This window comes from Thermomyces lanuginosus (assembly GCF_041956635.1).
Source record: "Thermomyces lanuginosus strain ATCC 200065 unplaced genomic scaffold VTN49scaffold_27, whole genome shotgun sequence".
NCBI lineage: Eukaryota > Fungi > Ascomycota > Eurotiomycetes > Eurotiales > Trichocomaceae > Thermomyces > Thermomyces lanuginosus.
In genome coordinates this window covers 1,726,272-1,747,053 of record NW_027192361.1, presented here as the reverse complement: position 1 = coordinate 1,747,053, position 20,782 = coordinate 1,726,272, and the positions used below count along the sequence as shown (strand labels likewise).

The window sequence follows — 20,782 nt, the reverse complement described above, 5'->3', positions numbered from 1 at the left end:
ATGCAAGCGTCGGCATTCGGTTTGTCTACCGTACTCTACCTTTCGGCCCGGAAGTGGCTTAGAGGGCATACCTGAGCTCATCGTTCAAACTGAGAGCAAGAGCACGGATCATGGGACGCGTATGCCGACGTCATCCGGGAGGAAGAACACGTAGTTCATCCGAGGCTGGAGAACTGGCCATGCTGATCATGGAGCATCCAGAACTTTGTCCCCTGCCTAGGTTGGGCCCTGATCCACGGCACGGGACGTGATCAGAGTCATTCGTACGGGAGACGGTCCATGAGTATGTTCTCGTACTCCGCACTCGTACTTCGTCCATTATAGCCGGGTACTAGTCGATGGGGGCATAATTCGAACCTATGCGCATATTTCCATGCGGCTTCATTATGCATCTCTCCTCTTGGCTAGGAGTAAATAAGTGCCTGAGGCTGGCTTGATTGCCATTCCAACATAAAAAGAAACTCAGAAATGAGTGGCCGCGCGGGACGCAAGGGCAAGAATAAATGATGAGCCGTCAAACTGCCCATTTGGGGATCCTGGCGGAGCACATGACCAATTCTGGAGGCTTGACCTTGGCAGGTGGATATTATTGGCTGGGGAACGGCCAGCGCACCGCCACAGAAGTGGCGCGCTGGACCAATCACATTCTGCATGCTCCTGTCCCGCGGACTTCCCCCTGCAGGGCGCTCCGGCGCTGGGCGGCTGGCTTGCCCTGCCTGGCCCCAAACAGCAAGTTTTGACGGATCCGATTTCAGATTTTTGACTTGGGAACCCGAAACGACAACTTCCTTGGCAATTTGAAAACCAGGACTCTATTGGTTCTTCAGAGTCTATTTCCGACCCGACGGTCGCTTATTGGCTCGGAACTCGGGTGGCCCCCCGTTGCGAGCCTCTCCATCTCCATGATCGTTGATTTGCCATGAAGTTACAGGCTGATTACGAGTACCGACTGACAGCGCCAGAGGAAGGAACACCGGACGGGGATGTCCCAGTTGTCCAGAGAAAAGAAAAAAAAACAATAGGACAGGTACTCGTACAATGGCAGAGAATCTCCTCGTATGGACGACGGATTGTTACCCCGACGACACCTTCAAGTAACTATGAGTTACATTGGCAACTACAAAGTTTGTAGCGATCGTGGCGTATTCGCCCCCCCCCAGCGGCACTAAGAATTCGGACCAATTGGCGCTCCGCAGAGTGGCCTCAGGCCCCAACTCCAAAATCAATCTCTCTCCCTTCCCTCTAGCCCACAGCGAACAACACTCCCATCCCGTTCAGCGCATTCAGCCCGCCTGGGAGAAAGGCTTTTTCTCCCTGGAGGTTTCTTCTTTTCTTCCCTTCTTCCTTTCTCTCTTTCCTCCTTCCTTTCCCCCCATCTCCGTCCTTCGTCCCGTTCGCTGTCCGTAACCCCCCCGGAGGCGGTGGTCGCAACGCTCCCTTTTTTGTCAGGCCAGCCCGGCGGCCGTCCGTTCATTATCACCATCCTCCCCTCCGGTTCGTGCCGTGTGTCGACCCAAAGTTCGCTCGTTTAGTCTCGCTGCCGGTTCACTGAGACGGTTGTCCGGTTACTTTTCTCGCAATTCAATTCCGACCGCATCGTTACGCCTGTTTTTCGTCGTCGTTTTTCCCCTGCATTTGATCCTCATGTCCCCGTCGGATCCTCCAGTCAAACGTCGCCAACTGTAACCAACTTCAGTCACTACAGCGACTTTAAAAAAAAAAATAGTACGACCAGACGCAAACAAGCACAAAGGACTCAATTATTGCATCTCTCTCTCTCTCTCTCTCTCCGGTGGTGCCCATGCCCCCGGCTCAGGACGTCATGGCCTCGGTCTCCGTGGCGCCGCAACCCCAACGCTCCGCTCCTTCGTTGGGCTCGATATCGTCGAACCTTGAGCGACGACCTTCTGATGTATCCGTACTCCCTCCTCCTAACCCCCCTTTCGTGTTCCCCCCAAGACGAGGCTCGGCTGATGAGTCTCACACCCCTCTTCCTCTCCCGCCCTTCTCATTTAACCCGGGCCATATCCACACCCCCAAGCCTTCGACATCCAGCACCGCAGGAGCCCCGCGTCCAGTAAACCATCGCAGGCAGCCCAGCGAATTTGTCGGAGATGCCCCTCCAAGCCCGAGGCTGTCTGCAAGTACCGAGGTTGGCCCTCCGTCCAACTCGGCGAGCCTTCCTCCGCCTGGTCCCGGCATGAGCAGCCGCGGTCCTGGTCGCCGGGGCCATGCTCACCGTCGGTCGGGCGCTCTGTCCAGTATCGACCTGAACGCGGTTACCAAGGCGGGCGGTGTTGGAAGTGCCCCGATAAGTCCAGCAAACAGGAGTCCTCTGCCTGACGACATGTCTCGGCCTGGCTCCCGTTCCACAAGCGCTCTGGGTCAACCCTCTCCTCCAGCGTCTCCAGTCATCCAATCTACCCACCTCCATCCAGGCTACCGGAACACCATCGCAGTCGGTGAGCGAACCCGCCCGTCGTCCATGGTTTCTACAGACACGGGCGACAGCTTGTCTACAATACGGCCGGGCCACTCGCGCTCTAGCAGCGCAAACCCGAGCGTCTTATTGGGCTCTGCCTCTTCTTCATCTGCGGCTAAGCAGCGGCCGAAAACGGCAGACGCATCACTACTCCTTTCTCCGCCAACAATAGACCTTACCTCCGCCGGTCGCCCTCGTAGTTCTCTTTCCCATGAGATCACGATCGAGCGGGGTCCATCTGAAGAGGAGGGTGAACCGTCAGAAAAAGACGATCGGAAAAAGTCCAAGAAGAAAAAGAAGAAGAAGAACAAGAAGCGTGGCGGGGCGAGTCGGCGAAGCTCGGAAAAGCAGCAACCTCAGCAGGAGGACGGGGAATCGTCCGAGGACAAATGGGAATCTGCATCCAGCACCCACTCTCACTCCGAAAGTGAGAGCGAGCTCGCAGCAATGACGAAGAAGCTCCACAAGAAGCAAAAGAAGGTGCGGTCGTGGGCCGGGTCGATTCTGACTCTCAAGACGAAGAAGACTCGTGTAAAGAAGCCAGTCGCAGGGCCCAACTCTCCTGCCCGGCCTGTCCTGAAACGGACAGATTCTGACCTCGCATCCCTTGCGGTGGACTTTGACCAGGATAACACAGTCATCATCCGAACACCCACCAATCCGGATGCTCCCAAACCGGCCGAGCCTGCGGTTCCGTCTACCCCAGACCCATTTGAGTCGTCGTGGAAGCCCCGAAGTTTCTACGAGCAAACCATGGAGAACGAGGGTATGAGTCCGGTGATCGATCTCGATGCCGCACTTGGCCCCTTCAACACGCCGGAGATGGGGACGCCCCGAGTGGCTGGTAGTGCTTTCTTGCAGGCGTCAAAGCGCATGTACAGCGGTGGCCGTCGGGGCGAGTTTGTGGGCCCGGAGATGCGCTACCACCGCCGTGCGGAGAGCGCACCAGAGATGCCACCATTCGATCGCAGCGCATTTGGATTTTCCCGGCTGGGTCCGGATGCCTCCATGGCTCATGAGGATGTCTTTTATGAGGAAGAAGAAGATGCGTTTCTGGCCAACAACCAATCTCCCACTAGCAGTCGTTCGGCTACCAACAGCAACCGCGTGTCCAGCGTCGAAGCTGACCGCCAAGCAATGCCGTCAAGCAGCGAAACAGTGGATACTGTAGTCAAGAACTCAGAAGCTGGAGACAAAAAGGATGACGAGAGCCAGGTCGATGCGAAGGAGCCGCACCAGGAATCTTCGCAAGAGACCGTCCAGAAACCCTCCGACAACTCATCGGAGAACTCCCAGAAGACTCAACAACAGGAAGACATGGAGCCTTCAGAAGCGGAAGACGGCCCCGGGGATGCGATTGAACATGAACCTGCGGCAGCTGTCCCGGAAACGTCGCGTGCTGAGCCCGCCAGGTCGGTCGAGATTGTGGAACAGGAGGATTGGCCGGCTCGTTTGCCGGCGGTTACTAATCCGGAATTCTCGCCTCCTATGGTCCCCGTTGACAAGCGCCCATCCTCGTCGCCCATGGATGTCAATCCTTTGGTTCCTCGGCTTTCGCTGCCTCGGCAACCATCATCAGGCTCGCCATTTCCCTCCCCGGACCCGTCCAATATGTCTTTGGACGGCCCTCGGTCGGCGACGGCGTCGTCGATGACGGACCAGACGACGTTCAATCATCCATTCCATGAACAGTCTGTCGAGGATGTCCCGTCGTTGACCAGCAGCGTATCCACTCGCACCAATCTCCGCGGACGCATCTCGGCGTTCTATAATCGGACGTCCGAGGAGCGGTTCAGTGCGTTCTCGCATACGCGTCCGCCGGGAAGCAGAAGCAGTGACTCGCACAGTGCCAAGCGGTCCAGCCTTGTGAGTCTGTCACGACTTGTCGGTGCCGCGCACGGGGAGCGAAGTAAGCTGAGCTTCGAGGCGAAGCCGTCACGGGATGACGCAGAGAGGGCAAAGAGGAAGAGCAACCGAATCAGTCGTCTGATGTTCTGGCGATCGAAAGATAAGCACCGACCTAATGACGAGGCAAAGTGATCTTTTTTTTCGGGAGATTGTTTGTGTCTTTTTTTTTTTTTTTGACTGATTTTTCTTACATTTGTTGGCGTATTGTGTTTTATGGCAGCGTGTCGAGGATCATGGGCATTGGAACCCGGCAGCTTGTTTTCTGATTTTATTTGACCGGCTCTTTGAGATTCGAATTACGTGTCGATGTCGATGTTTGACGGTTCAGGTTGTACAGATTGTCCCTGGACGATGCTGGTGTGATTGAGTTTGGATTCTTTTCTCGCTACGGCTTTGATGGAATGAGTCCAGCGAGGTCACTTTTCTTCGATTTATTGATTCTTTGTTTTTTTTTCTTTGGCCGTTGCAAACCGGAGGCCGTTTGCTGGATGTGATCAACATCCCATGTTTTTTTGATTCGATTTCACCACTTTTCAGTTCTTTATGAACTTATGGGCGAGGCTTTTGTTCTTTTTTTGTTCCTGCTTATGCAGGGGGTTTGATTTTGTTGGTCCTCGCGATTAGATAGGGTTTATATTTGCCTGGATTTGAAATATCGGGCGGAATCTACAGCTTCTGTTTTGAACGGGACTTTGGGATTTTTTTTTTCTCTGTTGATTTGCGTAGGAATGAGTAAAATAGCATCATGGCATGCTCTCCTTGGGATTTTAGCAGGTGCGTGGTTGAGTCCATCCCAACAAATGTACGGAGTAACATGATGCTGATCTATCTATTCATAGCAGCTCTCTCTGCATTCCGGAGGTGAAACAAAGACAATCAGAAGCAGCAATTCATCCTCGAAGGCATACCAAACGCCAGAAGGAGGCTCATGGGAGAGAGATAACAGCCCTACTACCTTTACGGGACGTACATGATTTCCCGAACGAGGTATCCGACATCGAGCCTATCAACAAAAGTCAACAATCATTAACATTCTGTATGTATGATCAGGCAAGGGTTGGGGGTTGGAGAACGGGCAAAAAAGGAAGAAGAAAAAAAAAAAAAAAAAAAAACACTCACGTCTGATCAAACTTCCTTGCAACACCTTTTAGCATACCCTGCTCCTGGAATCGGTGTTCCCTCTCGAGCCAGTTCTTCACCCGGTTATAACCCCTTGGGTCGTTTTGTGGGAACGCCATTTCGAGAAGAATCCGTCGCAGTCGTCGGTAAGATGTGAATGGGGTTGCTGTCGGCGCGAGCAGCCCATGCACGTGTTGTATATTCCCACTGGAGAAGGACAAGGAGGAGGAAGGCTCAGCCAACGGGTCACAGATTGCGAGCACGCCGTCGACGAGACAGCGCGCAACACCTTGGTTGCGGCGATGCGGGTGCACGAAGATCTCCATTTTAGCGGTCTGGTGGCCGATTGTGTGTGGGCTACCGCCGAGGAAGCTGGTGAGGCGGAGGGCGCCGACGAGTTTTTCGGGATTTTCGAAGTTAGGGCTGGGCTTGCGGCGTTGGCGACGATACGGATGGTGAGGATGAAGGTAGGTGGGTGTGGTTAGAGGTTGGCGCTTGATGGCAACGATGAAGGGGAGGTTGTCTCGGCGGGATTCGGCGAGGCGAGATTTGATGATGTCTGGGGTAATGGGGTTCGTGTCGATGCATGAAACGGTGTGGTGCGCGTGCCAGTCGTAGAGTGCTGCGAGCTCGTCGGCGTCGCGGTCCTCCGCGGGGCGGAGGTAGATGTTGGTATAGGATGGGGATGGACGGTGATGCTGGGGCTGAGCAGGCGCCGATGGTGGTGACAACTGCTTGGTTGGTGCGAGTGTGGGCTCTGGGTTCGCTGTCATTGTCGGAGGAAGAGGCATCGAGAATGGCTTGTTGCCGCGCATGGCAGCCAGATACTCAACCCGCTGTGTACCGACAGATGCCCTTCTGTTGCGCTCTTGATTATTAACGTAGTTGATGCGGTATCCATCGACGACCTCGTGCCGATGCAGTCGTGACTCCTCGTCCGCCGGATCAACGGGCAGCTCGACGGGAGTCAAGTGCGGGATGAACATGCCCTGGAGCCCATCCGGTTGCGCTGTGCCGTCAAAGAACGACCGCCGGCGGATGTCCACGCGATGTGGCAGCGACAGCGTTCCATCCAGCCACGCATATAGCCACTCACGGAACCAAGCCTCAGCGACTACCGAGGGGCGTACATAGTGCCAGTTTACGCGGGAGTCAGTGTCGGCACTAGTCCGGCGAAATGCGTTCTGGTTGATCCAGTCGACACATTCTCGCAGCTCTTGCGGCGACGGGTAGCGGACTAAACGGCTGACGAGGTCTGATATGGACACGATGTCGGTCTGGTTCTCGTTTTCCGGCAGCGGAGTGTCCCGGAGCACTAGCTTGCCGTCCTCGTCAAGATCCGGATACACGGCTTCGTCACGCCGATAGAGCGTCCACTGCAGCTCCCATTTCTCCTTCTCTCCCATGTCGTTGGGGAAGTGAAACACCGAGTCGGCGCGCAGGACGTTGAGTCGCCGCACAATATGCCGGTACACAGCCGAGTTGGGGTCCGTTCCAGGTCCGTCGCGCACCATCTGCAGCGTTTTGTGGCAGGCAAGCTGCGCTTCCTCTTCGAGGTAGTTGTCGACTTTTCGGCGGTCGATCCCTGCGAGAAGGTCCTCGCTCAGACGACGAAGTTCTTCCTTGACTTCCTTGCTGGCCTCTTCCGTGCGGACTGGAGGGCGAGGCTTTGGTGGCTTGGGGCCTGCTTCGACAGTAACGCTGATTTTGGGAAGACTCGGCGTAGCACTCGGTGTTTGATTGTTGTTTGGAGCAGGATTGGTTGGGACGCTGGTTTTGGTGATGGATGGTACAACACTCAGTGTCCGGTTGTTTGCAGTAGGGTTGGTTGGGACGATGGCGCCCTTCGCTTGTGCCTGAAGAACCACGATGTCAGTGTCCTCAGACACGCAGCTCATCTTGCCTATCTCCCGTTAGTATTGCGAATCTCTGTGAAAGAGGTGAAGGGTTACCTGGGAAGTCAGGAAATTGATCACAATTGACAGCCTCGGGCAAGATTTCTGGTCTGGAATCACAGATGCAGGTCAAAGAGGCTGTATCCGACGACGAAGTGGGCAAAGCCTGGGGAGATCTGTCTCTTGTGGGAGAGTCAAAATCAGGCCCAGGTTCGTGTGGAAGCTGGTCAGGGTGAACGTCCAAAGAGGCAAGATCGCCCTGTGCGGAAGATCCTTCCCCTCCGTTCGTCGCGTTGACATCGCTCACCGTGAGACGGCGCTCAGACTTAGATGGATCAGTCTCACAGGTAACCGTTGGTTTCGGCGTTTCCGGACGTTCCTCAGCAGAAGCAGCAACAGACAGCCGCGTCTGAGGTTTGTCCGTCGTTGTGGGTTGTTTGTTAGAGTGGAGGACCTCCAGGTACTTTGCCCACAGGGATGCGTTGTCTTCTTCCTTAGTGTCAGCCATGATGATTCCAACTTCTTGGGACCCGAAGAAGATTTGAAAGAACAGTATGTCAGGGTTCAGATGCGAGATCTCAGGAGACCGATTAGGTATCTGGGGGAAGCAAATATGTAAAATGTGCGTCCTTGTATTAGAAAGTACCTGTAGACAACTTCCTGAGCACAAAACAGAGAAATTCAGCAGCCCGGAATCATTACAGAGGAAGAAATCGCTGAAATTCACAAGAAAAGTTACAAGTAGAGCGTGCGATGATGAGCTGCTGAAAATCACCATATTAGGAAATCGGAGTGCACATGAAAATGATAGGGCCATGGGTGCGCGCGCTTCAATTTTCTTCGTCTCCCAACCATTTTCAGTCTGATTCGCAGATGCTGTCAAGATGTTGTCTATACTCCGCAAAGCCCGCCTCAAAGATAAGGAAATGCGAATCTTAATGCTGTAAGCTTCGTTCAGAGCCTAATACCTCGGGAAGGGCATCGACTGAAGCTTGTACTGGCTGTAGGGGCCTCGATAATGCAGGCAAAACAACCATTGTGAAAAAGATTATGCAAGAAGATGTCAACACCGTTAGTCCGACACTGGGTTTTATCATCAAGACGATTGAATTTCAAGGGTAAGGCGACACGGTTGTATAACGGGGAAGGCAATTCTTGCTAATGTTGAGCTCCAGATACAAATTGAACATCTGTTTGTCTCCCTCCCATCTGCCAATATTTGGTGGGGACTGACCGCGCAGGGGACGTCGGTGGCCAAAAAACCCTCCGCTCCTACTGGCGGAACTACTTTGAGAAAACGGACGCCCTGGTCTGGGTGGTTGATGCCACGGATCGGCTCCGGATGGATGATTGCCGTGAGGAGCTGGCCGGGTTGTTGCTGGAGGAGGTACGGAATTCCTCCCCGCGGCCAATATTTCGCTAGGCTAACCGCATTACGGACAGCGTCTCATGGGCGCCAGTTTGTTGGTTTTCCTGAATAAGACCGATGTCGAGGGCTGTATGGATGAGAATGAGGTTCGGCAGGTATGTTTCAACCAAGCTTTCCAAATGTTTCCTTTGGGTTTAGTGGATTCTTCGCGGAACTTGATTTTGATGTGTTGTAATACAGGGCCTTCGGTTAGATGAGATCAAGACGCACAAGTGGACAATCTTCCGATGCAGTGCAATGACCGGACTGAATCTACACGAGGGCCTGGAATGGCTTGTACAGGATGCAAAGGACCGACTGTTTTTGTATTGACTTCGGTCAGATTCTTCCGATGGAGTTCAAATTGCCGCGAGTCTTTGGGCCCCATCCCGCGGAACAGCCATGCCACACCCGAATTATACCCGACGGGCCGGCCAAAGTTGATTTACGACACGCCTCAAACAGCTCTCTGGATACCCTGGTTTTGAGCATCTGTCATTCCAGTCGGCCATGTTCATGTTATTCGATCGGATTGATACACACTATCCTGTGAACACCCACCAGTCTCGCTCAGTCTACTACATTCCAACAACCTCTATGTACCTCGACAAAGCGTTGAAATGAGTTTCATTCCACAAAGATACCACAATCAACTTGAGACAAAGCTCAGAGTCCTTAACTTGGGTGCCCATGTTGGGCTGACCATGCGCACGTGATTGAGACTGATTACATAACATGATCCCCTCCAGTGCTCCACAGTCCGCGGGCATCGGATTCATCCCTTCGGACAAGTCGGGATGCTTAAGATTTTGGAGGCTCCGGGTTTTGCGTGAGGATCATTATGACTTGCGTTGTACCTAATATATAAATTTCCTGCGCCTGGATTTACTTCTAATCCATTTATATTGTCGAACCTGAATCCCACATCCAGCGCAGCCTGTTTAACCGTTCGGAATCAAGCCCGTGGATCTATGATCTTAACAGTATGGCGACGAACGACAGCTCAGAAGAGGTGAACGAATTCTTGCAACGGATCCGTGAGCTTGGAGAAAAGAGAGACCGAGAGGACGAAGAGAGGACCAGAAAGTTAGAGGAGGAAATCCTCCAGGGCCGAAAAGAGCGCCAGGCTCGGCGTGCTGGTGAGATCCAATTCCCAAAACCCAACAGAGTGAGGAGGGAAAAATTTCACAGCGCGCAACGCTACAAGAGGGGATAAAGGAGAACAACACACGCTGATCCGTGATTTTTTCTTATTTTCACCAGAACGCGCACGATCTATTTCTCCCACTAAGGATTCCCCGGTGTCTTCCACCTCGGATCTTAACTTCCGCCTGTCCAAGCGTTCATCCGTAGTTGATCCGCCGCTGGATCTACGACCAACGCCTCCTCGAAATACCGATCACAACGACACCGAGTCTCAGACGACCTCCGCAGACGCCTCAACGTCGAACGAGTCAACAAATTATCGCGCGGCGCAGGCCGACTCTAGTAGTGACCTGCGTCGTGTGTCGGACCGCACTTCAACAACAATGCCGCCGGAAGACTCGTCCCTTCCGTCGCGCGCGGAGATCTCCCAGGCTCTTGAACAGAAAGATCCCTCATGGTTCCGGCAGACGCCAGATCGTGGTGTGGGTTCGCTAGCGTATCGCCGCAGCGCGCAGGACGTCAGTGCCTCGGATTCTCCGTCGCTCAATGGCAATGGACGCATGAAGTTGCCCGGCTTGAGCCGAGAGTCGACTGCCGAGCCGGAGAAGGCAGAATCCGGGACGGATCGGTCGCGTTCACCGTCCCGAACTAGTTCCACATATGGCACTAGCAGCGTGAGCAATCGTTTTTCAAGTGTTTCCTCTGTGTCCACGACAGGCTTGGGTTCGCCTGTACCTCTATCCGCGCAGAGACAGGAGCGCAAAGGTGACCAGACCGCGTCTGATGACCGCGCGCCTTTTTCATCCGGCCGGAGCTCTCCCGAGCGCTCTTCCTCTCCAACAAAAGGCCTCGGTGGATTCGTGCAGAGCGCCATGATGAAGCGCTCTGACAGCGTATCGAAACGGGGTAGCGTGCAGGCTGGAACCGGCTTTGGTCGGAGTAATACCACCTTGGGTAATCGACGGTCCGTTTATGGGGATTCCTTGGGAACCACTACGGAATCGCGGACGGCGCGCGAAACGTCCCCTATGGAGTCTCGACCGAGCTCAAGCCACAGCGAGGCAACGGTGGTGCAACCCCAGCAAGGTGGTGAAGCGGCAGCGAGTGAGACCAGGGAGCGTCGGCGGATGGCAGGCGATGGTTCATCACCCACCCGGTCTCATGCACGATCTTTGAGCTCGGTATCCATCGATGATCCCAGAGCACCAGAGTCCAACCCTTCCCGGAGTCCTACCAGAAGCGACACCAAGCGCTGGAGTCCGACCAAGGCCACGTGGCTGGAAAGCGCTCTCAATCGCCCAGAGTCGCCGCGATCCAAATCCCCGGCTGTGCAACAGTCGCCGGCATGGCTGAAGGATCTGAATCGATCGCGACAGGCCAAGTCGAGTGTCGATCTGGGGAAACCGAGCCCCTTGAGTAGAAATAATAGTCCAGAAAAGAAGACTGAGGATTCCGCAACTGCTCCTGCCGAAGATCAGTCTCCAGTGAAGAAAGAGTCAGAGCCTGCTTCGGAGGCCGCCGAAACACCACCCAAGCCCGAAGTGCCCTCGAAGAAGCCTGAAGTGCTTACGCTTCGGTCCACATCCTCGACAACTTCGAAGTTCAACCCCGATACCCCTTCTCCAAAGCCAAGACAGCCTGGAACAATCGACTTCAAATCGTCGCTCCGTCGGACAGAGACGAATAATGAGAGCTCAGCGAAGGAAGAGCCCGAATTCAAAAATGTGTTCAATAAACTACGCAAAACCGAGCGGTCAACTTACAAACCGCCCGACGAGCTGAAGGAGAACATCGTCCGAGGCAAGGCGGCACTGAACGCCACCGGCGGACCAAGAAAGACTGAGCGAGTGGACGAGCTGAAGGAAAATCTACTGAAGCATAGAGAGGCTATTAAGGCTGGGGGTGGCTCGAACCGCCCGACGACGACCGATGCCGATCGACGCCGGCCAGATCCGTTGCCTGAGGCTCTCTCGAAGCGAGCAAATCTGATGCGCGTGGATACCACCAAGTCTCCATCATCATCCATTCCAGGGTCGCCAATGACAGATCGATCGCCGTCTCCGATGAAGGAATCCCCATTCAAACTCTCTAGGACGGACCTCTCGAAGCCGAGCAGCCCGTCAAAGGACAATTCCACAGAAGAGCCTGCAAAACAATCGGGAAGTCCTGCACCGAAGGACGATTCGCAACAAGGGAAAGTCGACCCGGTCAGTTCCGGACCGTCTGTCCTGTCGGAAGCGTCCGCCGCACCGACCGCCTTTCGCGGACCTGCTGCTAAGGGATCTCTTGCAGGGCGATTGAACCCCAACCTGGCCAACGTCCTGGCTCGTGGCCCGCCAGGTGTCGGTGGCGCGGCTGCTGGAGCGAAAACGGCTCCTCGGAAGGATCCGCCCGCTAGTGATCAGGGGGATACTGCGCCGACATCGTCTGGTCCGCTCACGCCTCTGACCAAAGGCCGAGCGCGAGGCCCGAAAAGGCGACTGCCCACATCTGCCGCTCAGAACGCGAAGGCAGGCACGAAGCAGGAGCAACAGGCGGCGGCGAGCGAGAAGTCGGTGCCATCGACCTCAGTGCCTTCAACCTCGCCTCGACCTGAACCCTCTGAGCAGACTGAGGCCCAGACTCCCTCGACACCTGCCAAGGGCTCCCCTCCAATTCCTCCAAGAGCATCGTGGCGACCGAAACCAGCCGTGGCTGCAAAGTCTCCGGAGCTCACCAGATCCGCAACGCCTACCCAGAGTCCTGATGTCTCTCATAATGAGGAACCGACCGCCGACACCCCGTCTAAGCGTAGTATTGGCCCAGAAGTCCCTCCGAAACCGTCTTCTGTTCAGAAAGCAGCGCCCGAAGAGACACCAACACGTGTTCCGAGCGCTAAACCGACGCCACCGCCTAAGTCGGCGACGCTGTCTTCACCAGATAGTACGAGCTCTTCCCCATCATCATTCGCCTCGCGGTTAAGAGAGGGCCTTGCGAACCAGTCCAAGATCGGCCTGGGCATTGGCAGTGCCTTTTTCCAGACCAATAAGCAAGACTCGCCGAAGGAGTCCGGTACAGATGCGTCCAAGGTTGCTGGCGCTCCTCCTGTTCCCCCAAAGCCTGCTGATATCTCAACAGACACAGCGGGCGTTGATCACCGACCGCCAGTGACGTCTCCAATTCCTCGCACGTCAGAGTCGACGAGGGTGATCTCTGACTTTTTCAAAACCCTCCCCAAGAGTAGCGACCGGGTTGAGATTGATCCCCAGCTGATGGTCACAGCGGAGCTGAACACTCCGAAGGTTAGAACGATCAAGAAACAGATCTGGGAGATCACCGGCGACGGCAAGCGGCAGGATCTTCCGGTCAATCAAGAATACATCATGTTCGAAGGGAGTATGTACCTCTGCGTGCACACGTACGAGACGGTCGCTGGGTCAAAGACGGACGTGTATCTCTGGTGCGGCGACGAAGTGAGCGAGGCGGCCATCGAAGACGCTCAGCTCTTTGCGCGGAAAGTCGCTCGGGAGAATGGGACCCGATTGGAAGTCTTGCGGCAGGGTAAAGAACCAGCCAGCTTTGTGCAGGCGCTGGGAGGAATCATGATCACGCGACGCGGATCCAGTTCGCGGTCCAGCTCGTCGGCTCTCTACATGCTCTGCGGCCGTCGACATCTGGGCCAGATCGTGTTTGATGAGGTGGACTTTAAGCGGGAGAACCTGTGCTCCGCGTTTACGTTCGTCATCTCGGCCCCCTTCGGCAAGCTGTATCTCTGGAAGGGCAAAGGCAGCGGCGCGGACGAGATTGGCGGGGCGAGGCTGATCGGTATGGCCCTCGGACTGACAGGGGAAATGGAGGAGGTCAGCGAGGGCGAAGAGCCGGAGAGCTTCTTCGAGGTGTTTCCCGAGCACAAGTCGGGCCTCTCCCCGCTTCCCCCGCCGCCGCCATCATCTTCCGATGATGAACCGTGGCATTTGAAAGCCAAACACGAGAAATTCCGATGTCGACTGTTGCGCATCGACCACGAACTTGGGCAGCGCATCAGTTTCTGGAGTCGCAGAACCGGGACCTCGTCGCCGGTAACGCGGCCCAACGACACGGTGCAAGAAATCGAGCCCTTCTGCCAGAAGGACCTTCGCACGCGCGACATTTATATCCTCGACGCTTTCTTTGAACTATATGTGTAAGTCCAACCATTCCTCCTTCCATTTCCAATTCAGCCTGACAAAGTTGTAAGGATCGTCGGAGCCGACGCATCCCACCGCGCCGCCGAGTTCGCGTCCGCGCTGGTTTTTGCGCATGAGTACGGCATCCTCGCCGCGTCGCTGCAGGACCGGCCGTTCATCCCCAAGAGCTTCGTGGCTGTCGGCGGGGTGCCTGATTGTGACTCCTGCCGAATGATCGCGTTCCGCAAGTGGGATCGGCGACATCCGATCGCGCAGGCCAAGCCGCATGTGCTGCCATTGAATGCGGCGATTGAGGCCATTCGGTGAATGGTCGATGCATTTGGGAGGTGCTGCAGGCGTGTAAATACTAATAGATGGATGGGAAGTGGATGGGTGAACTTGTGGCGTGGATTTGTTTTATTAGAATATGCCTGGCGTACAGTCTTATTGCATTGCATAGTATTAAGCGTATTGTGAACTAATCACTAAATTCAAAGTCTTGTTAAGCGTAAAAATGGCCTTGATTGTATGTAGACCTAGACAGTGGATGGTTGACGATTGCACCATGGCGACGTCATCGATCGTCTCGATGATCGAGACACCTCCAGACATCAAGAACCCTAACAAAAACCACGATACCCAACTCTTCCAACACCTCAAGTATCATTCGTTTTTTTTTTCTATCAAAGTAATTGAAGAAGGAAAAAAAAATGTCTTGGACGAAATCAACACTTCCAATTCCCCTCCCAATGCTGCTCGCCCGACGATCAATCCGTCGTCCCCTTCACCACCCTACGAGGACCACCCAAATCCTCTCGTCCCGACTCCAACACACTACACCCAGAGATAGCAAGAAAAACACCGACCCGGACACCGCCGACCCCCATGTGAAGAACGCCGCATGGCAGGACTGGAAGGGAACCCGCACGGAGGACCACGCCGTGAACCGCGCCGCGAAGAACGACATCACCGATCCGGAGACCGAAGGCAGCGCGAAGATGCGCAAGGAGCATGATGAAAATGAAGGGATTGCGGATAGCACGCTGAGTTCCGCAACGACGCGGCGTGATACCGCGAAGGGGAGGGAGGCCGCGGAGAAGGAGTTTCCTGAGGCACCGGGGCCGGTGATTGGGATGGAGGATGAGAGGGGGAGTGTAAGTTTCTCTTTTTTTTTTTTCTCTCCTTTTTGTCTAGACTTCTTTGGAATTGTGTTGGGACTGATGTCGTCTAGAAACATGCGTGATTTCGATTGTTCATTTGTTCGAGATTGTATACTACCGTCCTACTTTGAAGGACAGGATCTGTCGAGTCTTCGTTAGTCTGTGATGTATATACCAGCATCGTGATGCAAGTGTTCAGACGTACATCGTGCTTTCCGACCCCGACGACCTCATCCTCAGATACCCGCACGCCGCCGGCGGTTTCGATGTAGGAAATCGGCACGTCGCCCATGACTTTCCGAGCCACGTCTCCGACGGTGCTCCCTCTATTCTTTTGGTCAGAAGGCGATCTTAAGCCGGTTCAGCTGAACAGTGTAGAACGTACTTCTTGACCAACACGCAATCCCGAAATACATAGTTGCCGGATCCCGAACCAAACGTATGGATGTTCCGCACCGGGTATACTGGTACCAGGCCCAGCAACTCCGCTGCTCTCGTCAAGCATTGATTCACTCCCGTAGATCCAAACCGGTACAAGACCATGTCTTTAAGGTTTTCAACTCGACTAGTGCCGGTTAGTCGGTTATTTTGAAACAGAGGTGCGGTGCGTACTTTTTCAATTTCTCATCCATCTCTTTCAGGCCCCCGCCATCCGGATCTCCCATCTCTATCAGGTCTTCCCGCGTGTCGATAAACTCGCTCCCCTCGACGTATCGAATGTATTTTTGTTTTGCGAGTTTCCGGAGAAAGACCTCTGATATTGCTGAGCACAGCACAATGGTCTTTGGGTCCTGCATGCGCGCGATTTTACTGATATTCTACGCCTGCATCAACCCCCCTGCTCACTGGATCGTCTGAGGCAGCCTACCTTGTCTGCGTCTGGATGGTCAATCTTATTCAACGCGTAGACTGTCGGGAACTTCTCATCAACAAAAGCGTTGACAACTTTTTCAATCGTTTCGTTAGACCACTCCTCCAGTGGCTCCTTTAGGTCCAGCTTGTCAAGACACCGCTGGACAATCTTCGCCGTACTGCCGTATCCGGAGAACTGTGCTTGTAATGTCTCCACGGGATTCGCCTCTGCTTGTGTGAGCATTCATCTGTCTGGATTCTTGCGGATAGCCTTACTGGTTGCCACATGTCGTCGTTTTATCGAACCCCTATGCTTGTTAACCCTACTCTCGCAGTAAAAACCGGATACCGTACCATTTCTCCATCAGGTTCCCTTGCACCCATCGCACAATCTCAGATCGCAGCCAAACGATATCGTTCGACGGGTCATATCCACGCGTCTCCTTGCCTGGAAAAAGATGTTAGCACGTCCGGTCCAACAGCACGAGTGGTGGAATTCTTACCTTCCGCATCCGTCGTACCACTGACATCCACAACGTGAATCAGAGCATCCGCATGCCGGAGATCATCCAAAAATTTGTTGCCCAGCCCGCGCCCTTCATGCGCTCCCGGAACAAGGCCCGCGACATCCAGGAGTTCAATAGGCACCGATCGTCGCCCATCGACACAACTGCCGTAGTTGGGCTTGCATTTGTCCGACAGATTATAGCGCTTGCATGCGCAATCTATTTGAAGGTAACCGATCGCGCGTTGGGGATCGATGGTCGTGAAACTTGACGAGGTCGGTCAGTGCGTAGATACGGTGGGATCGATAAGACATAAAACATACGGAAAATTGCCTATATTATAACATCAACACATGAACTACGATTGTATGTTCTGTTCTTTGAGAAACATACCAACTTTTGAAGAAGCATCTGTCAAACTGTTCAATGTGGTCGACTTGCCGCTAGAGGGCTGCGAAACTTTCTTGTCAACATCGGCCACAATTGTCGGGGACAAAACGAACCTTTCCGACCAGCCCAATCAATGGATCACGTCCCATGATGGATCGAAACTACAAATTGGAGATATAGCCAGACCGAACGAGGAATGGGGTCAACTGTTTTGGAACACTGAGCAGAACCCCTCCAGACGCAAAGATGATTTTCTGCCGCGTCGGAGGGGCGGGCGGTGAGTGATTACGACCCTAACCCTAAGCCAAGATATCCATCTACTCCGTACGATGAGCAGCTGAGACGGTGAAATTCATCACATGTTTGGAATCGATTTGATATGATAAATTTATTCATCTGATGGACTTAGATATTGATGATTTTGGCCTTCGAGATTCACCCAAGGATTAATACGGGCGAGAGCTTGTGCAGTTTGCATAATTTCCAGATCTGGAAATTATGAGGATGTTCTTACCAGGAGGCCAGCCACTACCTGTCAGCCATTACATTACAGCACCAACAAGTTGCATAGGTAGATGACGGCGGTGAATGTACAGTACCAATACTAGTGCTACACGTACCCGGCGTTGCGTTCTTGAGTGCATGAAGGCTTCATCAGCAGGAGGCGTCACCGTTGTACAAGGCTACTCTATTGGCATATGGAATTGACTCGTCGAAAAGCCTTGGATGTTTCGATAAAACTATCCAGGTTTGTGCACCAGTTGAGCGATTCCGATCATGCTTTCTAAAAGACAACTAGTGCTCTCGACTCTTGCGATTGCGACCTAGAAAGGCATGATGTCATAGTTGGACTTCTACCAGGAGATGCATGGGTAAACCCTAGGTATGTCGTCATGGTTCCAGTTTGCCGCAAAACACTCTCTTCAACCAGTACATAATGAATAAAATACTATCATTTCCAAAGTCCGGTCCTAATCCTCGTTTTTCAGACGCACTGAGAATCGCCATTGAACACCTGCATCTCACAATAGCGCCTTTATTCAGTTCAGTTTCCAAGCTTCCGCCACCATGACCGACGCAACTTTCCATATCACCAAAGACCAGATTCGCAAGCCCGAATCGCATGTCAGCCGTGCACACAAGGGCCGAACACCCGCTAACTCAAACGTTTCAGCCATGAAGGTACGATTCATCGTCTCACCAATCCAGTATCCAAGTCTAACACCATCCTAGTCCATCATCGACAGCAACACAGACAAGCCTGCCGAAATCGACCGAGCCAAGGCCAATCTACCGCTCCCCGAGCAGCCGCCGGCAGCGAGTGATCTGAAATCTGCCGACCAGCGCACGACCGGACCTGGCTCCGGTAGCGTCTCAGGCCCCGTCTCCGGTGAAGGTAACAGTGCTCTGCGGGAACCAGCTACGGCTTCCAGCAGCGTTCGCATAGATGGAGATGAGTACAAGACTCTGACGGAGCCGCATTCGGGCGTTGGACGACAAGGTCATGACAATCTGGATGATTTGCCCAAGGATGCGAAGGCACGGTAAACTTGATGGGATATCGAGGCTGCTCTATACTGTATTTGCGTTTACTGTGTGATGTGATATCGAACAGAATACTTTTGCAGATGTGTACAAATTCTCATTGAGAGGGGAGACGGAGCAATCGGTCTGGGACTAGATTTCATATTGAACTTGATAAATCAAAACTCAAGAGATTCAACCTTCATTCACGGTTCAAAGAAGATGCTATGCTGTAGCCATAACAAGGGTCAGTATTGGATAGCCTTGATTTGAGTCAAGTATTCTACGCTGTTAGGGTTCTTCAGTGCAGTGTCCATGACGGTGTCTACATGTTCAAAGCAATATCAATGAATGCAACTTCGAGCGCCGTCTCTCGTGAAACATGCTGGCAGTAGAATGCAGAATTGCGGATAACCACCATGCCTGTTCTCCGTCCATCCGTTTTCAGCTGTCCAGACGTTGAGGCGACCTGACGTATCTGACCCGCATCACTCGTCAATATGACGTCAATCTCTCCGTTCAGGTCTATTGTCATGAATTTAGTCGTATAGTTGAGACTAAGCAATGTATATAACGCCCCCACGCTCTCAATATCAATCCAATCAATCTGGTAGTATAATCTGTTCATCATCAAAATGGATATGCAAGGGACTCCCATCGGAAACACGTCAGGTGGCACCAAGGTTCGTACCGACTTGAGTCCAATGTTTAGTATAATGAATGCTGACCCCTTCAGGTCACCTCCGACCCACGGACGTTCAACAACCCCATTCAAGAAAGAGCCGGCCAGGTCGCCAGCGACTCTCTAGCCGCCCAATCGACTCGACAAGGTGGCGGCTTCTCAGAAAACAGAGGCAGTGAACCGCTCGACGTCTCCGGCAGCAAATCCACCTTGAACACTACGGACACATCTGGTGCCACGACCCTACCCAAGGCCCCGGATGCGCCTGCCCGCGATGGCTCCGACACGCAAGAACGATACCCGGAAGCCCTAGGTGGTCAGGGCACGTTCCCTGGCTCCCACGTCCCTGTGGAAGGGTACGTTGGCGGTTCAAGCCAGGCGAAACGCGACCTTGGAATCCAGCAGTCTGGCGAATATGTTACAACTGTTCAGCAAGACCGTGGCATGGAGCCCCCGGAGGCCCGGGGCAGCGGCCAGCAGGGCGGGCCCGCACCAAACTACGTCATGTCGACGGTACGGAATGTTGGCAGTACCAATATGCCTGGAAAGAACGTCACACAGGGAGATGTCAACCCGAATGCTAAGAACGCCAGCTTTGAATCGGACATTGGCACTAAGCAGGATCCTGGCCGGTTGGCGGAGAACAAATTCCAGCGCACAGTGGCAAAGAGCGGTCACGATACTGGGTACCCGTCGACCTCAGAAAGAATCCAGCACTACGGGGCTTTGAAGGTGGATGAGAGGGCGTAAAGCATCCTCAGGGGGTGGATCTTGGCTAGGTTGTATATACATATCAAGGTCATAACATGTCCATGGATAATTGCATGCAAAATCCATGCGAATCAAAAGTCATACGCATTAATTGATGGCGGCTATTTGTGAAAAATTATCTCAGTGTTTGCGTATTAAAGCCTAGGCGACTTTGTCATCTCGACCGGAGGTATCAGCCGATCGAAGGCCAATTCTAATCATCAATAGGATGATAGTCAAGCAGCTGCAAATCCAGTTGGTGATGACGTGCCAGCTGACTAACTCTGAGGATGCCCGCTCCGTCCTGTGGAATGGCGTCGTCCCTGAACCGGTACGATCGCGTGTTTCCTCAATGAACGCCAATGGAGTTGGTTCCGGCCGCTGACCTAGTGCTTCTATGGCGACGTTCTCCGCTCGCATGCATCTCTCGAAGGAGCAGCGATTCTTACAAATTAGCAGAGATTACCGAGGATTCTTGGAAATCTCGGGTCAATGGCTCATCATTGCTCGCGCCTTAGCCATGTTCTCCTAAAAATATTCTAGTTATTCGACTTTGGAGCTTAGAAATCTAACATTCGGCCGAGTTTATGACAAGCCGCATCATCGTGGGCAAAAGGATAGGCTAGGCTATTTGTAATCATAGCCACAGTCTGATGGAGAATGCCATGCAGTGAACGTTGAATTCAAAGTTCAATCTGAAAACCTGAAGTGGCGCCACTTGAAACGCAAAGCAAAGCTTGATCAAAGTTTGATCAGATAACCTGCAGATCACGTGACCATGACGGGGCGACTGGCCCTGATCGCCGGATCCGTAT

At 53.6% G+C, this 20,782-nt stretch overlaps 9 protein-coding genes across 9 annotated transcripts; 7 read left to right on the top strand and 2 right to left on the bottom strand.

Annotated features, from left to right (window-relative positions):
• Positions 1-1,801: 1,801 nt before the first annotated feature.
• Positions 1,802-4,522, top strand: VTN49DRAFT_2893 (uncharacterized protein; the record flags this gene model as incomplete). Its single annotated transcript, XM_069410668.1, has 1 exon — positions 1,802-4,522. One exon carries the CDS (start codon positions 1,802-1,804, stop codon positions 4,520-4,522), a length of 2,721 nt encoding a protein of 906 aa, XP_069269451.1.
• Positions 4,523-4,603: 81 nt separating this feature from the next.
• On the top strand, positions 4,604-4,884 carry VTN49DRAFT_2892 (uncharacterized protein; the record flags this gene model as incomplete). Its single annotated transcript, XM_069410667.1, has 2 exons — positions 4,604-4,647; positions 4,719-4,884. The coding sequence occupies 2 exons, from the start codon at positions 4,604-4,606 to the stop codon at positions 4,882-4,884; spliced, it is 210 nt and encodes a 69-aa protein (XP_069269450.1).
• Positions 4,885-5,505: 621 nt separating this feature from the next.
• On the bottom strand, positions 5,506-7,912 carry VTN49DRAFT_2891 (uncharacterized protein; the record flags this gene model as incomplete). The annotated part of the gene is made up of 2 exons (XM_069410666.1): positions 5,506-7,412; positions 7,462-7,912. The coding sequence occupies 2 exons, from the start codon at positions 7,910-7,912 to the stop codon at positions 5,506-5,508; spliced, it is 2,358 nt and encodes a 785-aa protein (XP_069269449.1).
• A 376-nt stretch (positions 7,913-8,288) lies between these two features.
• VTN49DRAFT_2890 (uncharacterized protein) lies at positions 8,289-9,145 on the top strand (the record flags this gene model as incomplete). The annotated part of the gene is made up of 6 exons (XM_069410665.1): positions 8,289-8,347; positions 8,412-8,522; positions 8,580-8,596; positions 8,646-8,791; positions 8,848-8,928; positions 9,014-9,145. The coding sequence occupies 6 exons, from the start codon at positions 8,289-8,291 to the stop codon at positions 9,143-9,145; spliced, it is 546 nt and encodes a 181-aa protein (XP_069269448.1).
• A 652-nt stretch (positions 9,146-9,797) lies between these two features.
• VTN49DRAFT_2889 (uncharacterized protein) lies at positions 9,798-14,430 on the top strand (the record flags this gene model as incomplete). The annotated part of the gene is made up of 3 exons (XM_069410663.1): positions 9,798-9,951; positions 10,076-14,120; positions 14,175-14,430. The coding sequence occupies 3 exons, from the start codon at positions 9,798-9,800 to the stop codon at positions 14,428-14,430; spliced, it is 4,455 nt and encodes a 1,484-aa protein (XP_069269447.1).
• A 422-nt stretch (positions 14,431-14,852) lies between these two features.
• On the top strand, positions 14,853-15,346 carry VTN49DRAFT_2888 (uncharacterized protein; the record flags this gene model as incomplete). The annotated part of the gene is made up of 2 exons (XM_069410662.1): positions 14,853-15,257; positions 15,335-15,346. The coding sequence occupies 2 exons, from the start codon at positions 14,853-14,855 to the stop codon at positions 15,344-15,346; spliced, it is 417 nt and encodes a 138-aa protein (XP_069269446.1).
• A 31-nt stretch (positions 15,347-15,377) lies between these two features.
• Positions 15,378-17,160, bottom strand: VTN49DRAFT_2887 (uncharacterized protein; the record flags this gene model as incomplete). Its single annotated transcript, XM_069410661.1, has 11 exons — positions 15,378-15,404; positions 15,469-15,589; positions 15,649-15,828; positions 15,876-16,081; positions 16,132-16,343; positions 16,392-16,423; positions 16,470-16,563; positions 16,619-16,887; positions 16,945-16,954; positions 17,015-17,072; positions 17,125-17,160. The coding sequence occupies 11 exons, from the start codon at positions 17,158-17,160 to the stop codon at positions 15,378-15,380; spliced, it is 1,245 nt and encodes a 414-aa protein (XP_069269445.1).
• Positions 17,161-18,079: 919 nt separating this feature from the next.
• VTN49DRAFT_2886 (uncharacterized protein) lies at positions 18,080-18,559 on the top strand (the record flags this gene model as incomplete). The annotated part of the gene is made up of 2 exons (XM_069410660.1): positions 18,080-18,193; positions 18,245-18,559. 2 exons carry the CDS (start codon positions 18,080-18,082, stop codon positions 18,557-18,559), a joined length of 429 nt encoding a protein of 142 aa, XP_069269444.1.
• Positions 18,560-19,170: 611 nt separating this feature from the next.
• Positions 19,171-19,967, top strand: VTN49DRAFT_2885 (uncharacterized protein; the record flags this gene model as incomplete). Its single annotated transcript, XM_069410659.1, has 2 exons — positions 19,171-19,218; positions 19,272-19,967. The coding sequence occupies 2 exons, from the start codon at positions 19,171-19,173 to the stop codon at positions 19,965-19,967; spliced, it is 744 nt and encodes a 247-aa protein (XP_069269443.1).
• Between the last annotated feature and the right edge of the window lie 815 nt (positions 19,968-20,782).